This window comes from Suncus etruscus, chromosome 3, assembly GCF_024139225.1.
Source record: "Suncus etruscus isolate mSunEtr1 chromosome 3, mSunEtr1.pri.cur, whole genome shotgun sequence".
Classification (NCBI taxonomy): Eukaryota; Metazoa; Chordata; class Mammalia; order Eulipotyphla; family Soricidae; genus Suncus; species Suncus etruscus.
Genome location: NC_064850.1, coordinates 51295909 through 51304483, shown reverse-complemented (window position 1 = coordinate 51304483; position 8575 = coordinate 51295909). Strand labels below are relative to the sequence as shown.

Here is an 8575-nt window from a genome sequence, read left to right as displayed (position 1 = left end):
GGTTTTTGGGTTACACCCGGTGGTACTAAGGGGTTACTCCTGGCTCTGCACTCAGAAATTGCTCCTGGCAGGCATGGGGGGACTATGTAGGATGCTGGGATTCGAACCACCATCAGTCATGGATCAACTGCATGAAAGGCAAAATGCCCTACCACTGTGCTATCTCTCCAGCCCCTGGCAGTTGTCATTTAAAAAAAAATTTTTTTTTAGAGTTAGGCTACATCTAGCCATGCTCAAAGATTCCTCCTGTCTCAGTACTCAGGGATCATTCTTTGTGGAGCTGAGGGGCTGTAGGAGGTGCTAGGGAGGGTAATGTGCAAGACAAGTGCCCTACTGACTGTACTGTCTCTCTGACATCTGGAAACATGTGAGCTGAGAGATTTCTATACTCTGGTGCCTGCTCTGCTATGTTTCTGAGCACGGTGTTGTTAGATTATTTTTTACCCTGTTTTTTACCTAAAACAAAGATCCTTTGTATCTGTCTATAACTTGGTTTTACCCAAAAATAGAGATTATTTTATATGTAAACCTGGGTAGGACAGGCTCAGGATAGCCTGTTCTTACTCCCCCACCTGAGGGTGGTCTTTGTACTCAATAAAAAACATAGTTCTGGCAGGCAGCTGGCACTCTATATGAGGAAGAAGATTGCCAGACTACACATGTTTCACCCTCAGCCTGCTTTGGATCACTTTGTGCAGCAACTCTGCGTTAGACTCGTTCACCGGGGGTTGGAGATAGGACTCATGGGGTGATTTTCCACAGTACCACTTCTAAAAGCCCCAAATAAGTACAAGTGGACCAGATTCTGCCCACAGGCAGTAGAGGGGGCCCAGGGCAGGGCGTGTGAGGAAAGGGTTAGTTCCAGCAAGTTCTGAGGCCAGGTAAAGAAATGAAGAGGAACAAATCAGTCTCAAGGGAAGCCACTGAATAGTTTTTTATTTTTATTTTTTTATCTGAAAGCAAGAGAAAGTACAAAAACAGACAGGAAACTCTTCTGATTTTTGCAGGGTGGCCAGAGAAAAGTGGGAACAGCTGAGAAGGGAGCGTCTGGGCAGGAGAAGCAACATCTGAGGTGCCAGGCAAGGTCACTGGGTGTGTGATGGTGGTGCCCAAGTCTAGGCCAGGTCCAGTGGGTCACGCTGGCTCTGCTGAGGCTGCGATGTGTTTGCTGTGGCCATGTTTGGGGTGATTCTCATCTGATACCCGGAGCTTTGGGCCTACTGGGCAGGGACACCCCTGAGTTTTCATCACTCTTTGGGATTATACTGTTGTTTCCTAGTAGATGCCCAAGGTGGGTCATTGTGGCTCCAGGAAAATGTGACCTCCAAATTCATGGAGGCTCCTTGCTTTGCTGAGCATGCAGACCTAACCCAATCTCTTCCCCACTGACATGTAAGGCTTCTGGTTCTGCCTCTTTGCCCCCCACATACCCCACCCGGCTACCCTTGACAAGGATTCAACAGGCAGAAAAGTGACCCCCCCCCCACTCTCCTTTGATTTCAGACAGGAGCACCGTTTTTTTACTGTGAAGAAGTACACCTTGTTTCTGAGCCTCCACTAGCATCCAATCTTCCCTTCTCTTTCCTTCCATCTGTCTGTCCATCCACCTTCTCTACATCCCCTGACTAATTGGTGACACAGCACCAGAGGATTCCTTCAGTGGCACCCAGCTTGGAGACACAAGGGGTTGACCCTGGCCCTGTAAAAAAGGTTCTCTCTGTCTACGATAATTTGAATCTACGGAAGGTAAGACTGGCAGGCCACTCTGCACCCTGCGTTCCCAGAACCTCCCCAGAATGAGACAGCAAACCTGGGTCTGTACTTACATCTCTCTCCTCCCACTGTCTAGTCCCACTTCTCTCTCTCTCTCTCTCTCTCTCTCTCTCTCTCTCTCTCTCTCTCTCTCTCTCTCTCTCTCTCTCTCTCTCTCTCTCTCTCTCTTCCCCCCCTCCCATTGCACCCTCTGACCTCTGATACCAGGCAGTAAGCAAACTCATGGGTACCCAGCACTGAATACAAACACACTAGAAATTCTGGGTCATGAGGGCCCCCAGACCTGGGATGTGCCCCCCAGAGCTTGCACTCAGGGATGTGTCTGTCTCTTGCAACACTCAGAAAGACACCATCAAATGCTGCTGCTCCTGTTTGAAAGTTTGGGAGTTGGGTGGCAATGAATGTTCCAGAAGCCACCTTCAATATTGAGTGGGAGGGTCATGGCCCAAAGAAATGCCCATGACATGGACCCAAGTCCAGCTCTGTCCCCTCCCATCAACACAGTGCCCCTCACTGTCTAGGGTCCCAATTGTCCAGGGTTGATGTCCACAGCAGGCTGGACTTCTGACCAGAACCTGCAGGCCACAGTCCATCCTTGCTGCTTGGTCCACCATGCCCAGAGCTGGGAGACAGTCAGTAGGGCCGATCCCAGCACCCGGCCACCGACACAAAGGCAATTCTGGTTTCTTCCAAGGATAATGGGGTTCGAGGACATGAAGATAAAACATTCCCAGCTTGGCACCTTCTGGAGCTGAGACCCGGCTCCACCACAGCTGCTAGCGGACGAAGGTCACCACGCTGGTGGCCACTCCAAAGGGGGCCGAGTAGGCGGCGGCAAAGCCCTGCAGGCCCAGGACCACGTAGCGGCAGCCTTTGGAGATGGCTTTGCCCACATTCTGTCAGGGAGAAAAGAAAACTGGAGGTGAGACTGCGGTTATGGGCTATGCCACACACACACACACACACACACACACACACACACACACACACAAACTCACACAGTGCACATACTGATATATACACACACAGACACACTGATATACACACAGATGCACAGATACATGCGTGCAGAGACACATATAAAGACACCTGCAAACACACAGATACAGATACACTCATGCACAAACATACATGGAGAAACACATAGGCATATACATGTAAACAGATAGAAACAGACACACACACTCCAGCCATAAAGAGGGGTTGCAGGAACATTAAATTGGCCACAAAGTTTCGACAGGAGGATTCTTCTTCCCACAGGAAAAGGGTCTGCAAATGCCCATCTTGGTGTCACCCACCCCCATATTTTCTTTCTTTGCCCACAATCTCTTAGATAGTCTTGTTCATTCCAGTGACCTTGGAGGTGGGAGGAGGGAGGAGAGAGAGATATAAAAGAGTCTAAGAGACTCACAGAGAACCCCTTTACCCTTCGGAAATACCAACAATCTCACAGGAGAGAGCTCAGCACAGGCCTGGGACCCCTCCTGCCCACAGCACATGCCCCCATCCGAATAGCATTTTCTGCTGCTAATTCACAGCCATGCCTGCTCTGGAAAGAAATTGGAGAAAGTGGGACATGACAGGGAAGTATGTGGGCCACTAAGACCCTTCGCCAGCATGGGGTACACTGAACGCCCTGCTTTACACAAAAATGTCTTCCAGGGCCTAGAGCCATAGTATAGTATTGTCTTGCACATAGCCAACTCAGGTTCAATCCCTGGCATTCCAGAGAGTTCCGCTAGGAGTAATCCATGAGTGCAGAACCAGGAGTAACATGCTGGGTTCTGCCTGGTGTGACCCCAAATAAATTCAAGACAAAACAAAAAGGCCCCAATCCAAAGATGCCTTCAAGCTTGCTTAGGGGCCCAGAAGCTAGAGTCATCCCTGCTGCAGACACCTCATTCCTCATACATAAAAAGAATGCAGCTGGAGACCTAAGTACATGGTTATCTGGAAGCAATTCCTCTCGGAATCTCACTTCCCTCTTCCTATCTGTCCCCAAGAGGCTCCCCATTGCCTTGCCCCCTCCTCCAAAGGATTTTTACACCCTTTCTTCTCTTCTGCAAACTCTGGGCTCAGCACTATCCCATTCACTCTCTCTTGCATGCCAGTAAGTAAATGTCCCCTTTACTAGTCCAGCTGGAGATACTTGACTTTGGGAGCCCAAGGAGTGAAGATTTCCCCATTTCCCCTGCAAACCATCCCCCACCCCAACACACACCTTTTAGAATCACTGACAGGGGCAGATTTGCGTTATTTTGGAGCCAGCTCAAGTCTCCAAGGGAGAGGGACTGGAAAGAGGCCATGCAGTTTAACATGAACAGAGGGAATTTGCAGAGCAGAGGGTATGTGCATGTGGTGTGTGCATGTGGTATGTGTGTGTGTGGTGTATGTGTGTGTGTGTGTGTGTATGTGTGTGTGTGTGTTGGGGACCCTACTGGGGTCAACTCTCAAGCCAATCTCTCCACGTATGTCAAGTCTTCACTTGGCTGGATTTTACCCTACAAGGAGATTTTTCTCTCATTTTTGTGTTGGGCCACACCCAGCTGTGATTGGGGCTTCCTCCCAGTTTTGTGCTCAGAGATCACTGCCAGCAGAGCTCATGGGACAATATGGAGCATCAGGGATTGAAACAGTGTGCAAGGCAATGGTGGTACCCACTGTGCTACCCAGGTAGAGAATTTTCTAACCAGGGGAAGATCTAGGGTAACCCTGCACAGAACCTAGTCTGTATGGCCACTTTGTGACAATGTGACTGTGTGTGTGTGTGTGTGTGTGTGTGTGTGTATTTATTATGCATTGCACCCCTAACTCCCTATTGGACTACAGGACAGACAAGTGTGGAGACCATGTATGGCCCAATTCTCGCTTTTCTGCAGGGCTCTTGAACCCCAGGCTATGCCCCCCATTATAGTTCCCATGCAAGGACCCAGTAGTAATAGGCAGAAGAAACTGGTTCTAAGGGAAGCCTGTGGTGACAGAAAAAATGAGGCAGAGCAAAGGGGGCTCCCTGGAACTCCAGGGAGTTACATAAAGTGCAAGGGGTGGTTTAAATCTAGAAAATGCAGGGAATAGTTTGTTGTTTGTTTCAGTTCCAACACAGAAAATCCTAATTTGGGGCTGGTAGATAGGAAGCTGGATGGCCACAAGCTTTGGACACAGCTAGGATTCGACCCCTGGGCATCCTATATGGTCCCCAAAACTCACCAGAAGCAATTCCTGACTGCAGAGTCAGGAGTTACCCATGAGCACCGCTGACAAAACAAAATAAAACAAGACAAGTCCAAATAGGTCCTGTGAGGTTTGATCAAACCTGGGCAGCTGTGGATGAAGCACAAGACTGGGGGCAAGGAACAGAGGGGCTGGAGCACTGGCATAGCCACGGGAGCCCCTGGTTCGATCTCCAAGCACCACAAGTCCCCTGAGCCCCCCAGAAATAGCCCCTGGTGACCAAACAAAAACAAAAACACAGAAGAAATCTCCCTGCCTGGATCACCATTCCCAGGTACTCTCAACCTTGTAAGCTGGTATCAGCCCAGGCAACAGATAAAGAAACTGAGGCATGGAAGTGCCTGCAGCTTAAGTCACATCTCTGTGGCCCAGCAGGGCTTGTGCCTAGTGGTCTGGCTCCAATTCCACTCAGAATAGGGGTGTCTTTCTTTGTCTACAGCATTGCTTTCCCCTCTGGTGACCATGCGAGTCTCTCTCTGGGTGGCTAGGGCTACCCTAGCAGCCCCTCCTTCAGTTCATTTCCATCCAGTCACATGAAGGTTTCCTGGAAGTGTTGGGAGGGTGAGAGAAGCCATGGAAATTCAGCCAGCGGGGGGAATCACAGAAGGTGCCTCTCAATAGCGGTGACTCAAAGATGGTGACTCAAAGCTCATAGAGGTTCGAGAACAGCAGTCCGGGGTCTGCCTGGCCTCAGGAGAAGGCTGGAAGGGTGCTCAGAGTCTTCCGGGAGGGGTTAAGGACCGCTGAGCCCCACGGGGCATCTCTCTTTGCACGTTTTAGGGCTAAGCGCCCAGCAGTAGTGCTGGGAAGGAGTGAGATGTTCTGACCAGGGCATTGTGAAGGCTTGTTGGAGGCACAGACACCCAAAGAGAGGTGTGCCATATTTCAGAGTGGTGGGGTGCTGCCACCCCTTAACCAGGTACAGTTGCTCACCCAGGGTTCCTGTAGTCTACAAGTGGTTTGGGAGGCCAGGATACCCCATGTAAGATGGCTCGTGCTAGGAGCAGAAGCTGATCTAGCCCCTCTGCAAGTCACTCTGAGCCACTGGGCATGAGAGCACTAAGTGAGGAGTGAGATCAGTGGCTGCTCTATTGGTCTCCAAAAAAGTTAGAAGCTGCAGTTTTGAGGGGATTTGAATAGACGGTGTGTGCAAAACACAGCATCATTCATCTCCAAAGATACTTCTTCTTTCTCTTTCTTCCTCCCTCCTTCCTTCCCTTTTTTTCTTCCCTTTATTTCCTTCCTTCCTTCCTTCCCTCCTTCTTCCCTCCCTCCCTCCCTCCCTCCCTCCCTCCCAGGGTTTTCTGCAAAACGTGTGATCTGCCACCAACCTGTATCCCTACCACATGATGTTTCGGAAGAGCCTTCCGAGTATCTGCTAATCTTCATAGTGACATATCATTAGCTTGTGAGACTGTCTCCATGTCCCTCGTCCGTTCGTTTATTTATCTATTTATTTATTTATTTATTTATTTATTTCGGGGGCAGTTAGGGCCACACCGGGCAATGCTCAGAGATTACTCCCAGCTCTGCACTCAGGAATAATCCCTGGTGGTGCTCATGGGACTCCATAGGACTCTGGGGATCAAACCTGGGATTCAGAATGCAAGGGACCCCAAAGCTTTGAGCTTCTGCACGGGAACATCCCATTTCCAGTCCCCAGCCTAAAGACCCCTTTGTGCTCAGTATTGCAGGAGAGAGCAGGAGGCTGGGGGTGCTGAGCTCAAAATTAGTTTGTATCAATGCACGTTCCGCACCGAACTCCCCAAGCCCACACCTAGCCGAACTGCAGGGCGAGAAAGACCGCGGGGACTGTCACGGGGGTGAGGGTGGAGGGGTGGGAGGCTATGAAAGGCCTGTGAGGTTGCAGCTCACTGCGCCCCAGATTGAACAAGCGCCCGGGATGGCCTCCACCTAGGACGGATTCAGGGGAAAATGTTCCTCTCGGCGGTCCTGTCCATTCCCTGGGAACTCTGTCTTTTGGACTTTGCGCTCCTGATAGAGGAAAGTGTGAATACACCACCGAAGTGGATTCCTAGCCAGCAGCATCTCTCCAGGGCCTGGCGCTGCCACCTCTAAGACCGGCGTCTGCAGACCCTGAGACTTGCTAGGAGAAAGAGGCGCAACAGGTTTGAGGGATGTTTGAGGGGACTAGGATGGGATCTGAGCTCCCATGCTCCAGCCTCTCGGAGTCTGCAAAGGGCGAGAGGTCTGGGGCCTGTCCAGCCCAAGAGGGCAGCGCACCCCAAGTACGGTTCTGGACCACCATCGGGCGCGAGGTGCGGGGCGCCTACCTTGCCGTACTTCTTCAGCTTCTGCCGGTAGCGCTTCTTGGGCTTGTCGGCTGGAGCCACCTCCTCCAGCGGCTCGTAGCGCTCGGGCAGCACGGCCAGATGCACTCTCCGAGCGCTGCGGGCCCCCCCGCTCCGTGCCCCGGTCTCCGTCTCCGTCTCTGTCTCCGCCGCGGGCGCCGGCGCCTCATCCCAGCACTCGGGCGCCTCGAGGATCGCCGCTTCGTCCTCGGCAACCCTGCGCCCGCGCCCCCGGGACCTGCCACGGCGCTGGAGGCCGCGGGCCGCTTTGCTCCGGAGCCGACCAGCCACCGTCATGCTGCCGCCGCTGCTTCTGATGCGAAGGGGCCGCGTCCACACCGGGTAACCTTCGCACCCGCGCCCGCCCCGCCCCGCCCCGGCTCGCCCGGTGCCCGGCCTCGCGAGCGGCGCCTCCTAGCGATGGGGTTCGGCACCGCGCGCCCCCACCGCGCCCTGGAAGCGCGCAAAATTTTGCATGGTGAGCGCCCAAGAGGGAGGAAGGGGAGAAGGGAAGGGAGAAGGAACCCGGAGTAACTGGACTGAGATGATGGAGATGGTGGTGGTGATGGGAATGATGAAGGTGATGGGATGAGATTGGCCTGGATCCATAGCACAGCGGGTAGGGCATTTGCCTGGCACGTGCCCGACCTGGGTTTGATCCCTGGCATCCCATAGGGTCCCCTGAACCTGCCAGGAGTAGATTTCTGAGCGCAGACCTAGGAGTAACCCCTGAGCTTCGCCGGGTGTAGCCCAAAACAAAACATAAGTAAAAATAAGAGAGATGGTGGTGATGGGGATAATGTTGGAGATAACTGATCATTGTGATAATGATTACAGAGTTTTGTTTTGTTTTTATTCTTTGGGGCTTTTTTTTTGGGGGGGGTCACACCCAGCAGTGCTCAGGGGTTATTCCTGGCTCTTTGCTCAGAAATCGCTCCTGGCAGGCTCAGGGGACCCTATGGGATGCCGGGATTCGAACCACTGACCTTCTGCATGCAAGGCAAATGCCTTCCCTCCATGCTATCTCTCCAGCCCCTTATTTTTGAACTACACCCGGCAGTGCTCAGGGGTTACTCCTGATCCTGAACTCGGAAATTAATCCTTGCAGTCTTTTGTTGTTGTTTGTTATATTTTAGGGTTTTTTTGTTTGTTTGTTTGTTTTTTGGCCACACCCGGCTGCGCTTAGGGGTTATTCCTGCCACTGTGCTCAGAAATCTCTCCTGGAACCTCGGGAGACCATATGGGATGCCGGGGATTGG

At 52.1% G+C, this 8575-nt stretch overlaps 1 protein-coding gene across 1 annotated transcript; it reads right to left on the bottom strand.

The window, feature by feature from the left end:
* Window positions 1-2468: 2468 nt before the first annotated feature.
* Window positions 2469-7626, bottom strand: C3H1orf115 (chromosome 3 C1orf115 homolog). Its single transcript, XM_049769541.1, has 2 exons — window positions 7299-7626; window positions 2469-2669 (listed from the first exon to the last, which is right to left on the bottom strand). Exons 1-2 carry the CDS (start codon window positions 7611-7613, stop codon window positions 2550-2552), a joined length of 435 nt encoding a protein of 144 aa, XP_049625498.1. The 5' UTR covers window positions 7614-7626; the 3' UTR covers window positions 2469-2549.
* Between the last annotated feature and the right edge of the window lie 949 nt (window positions 7627-8575).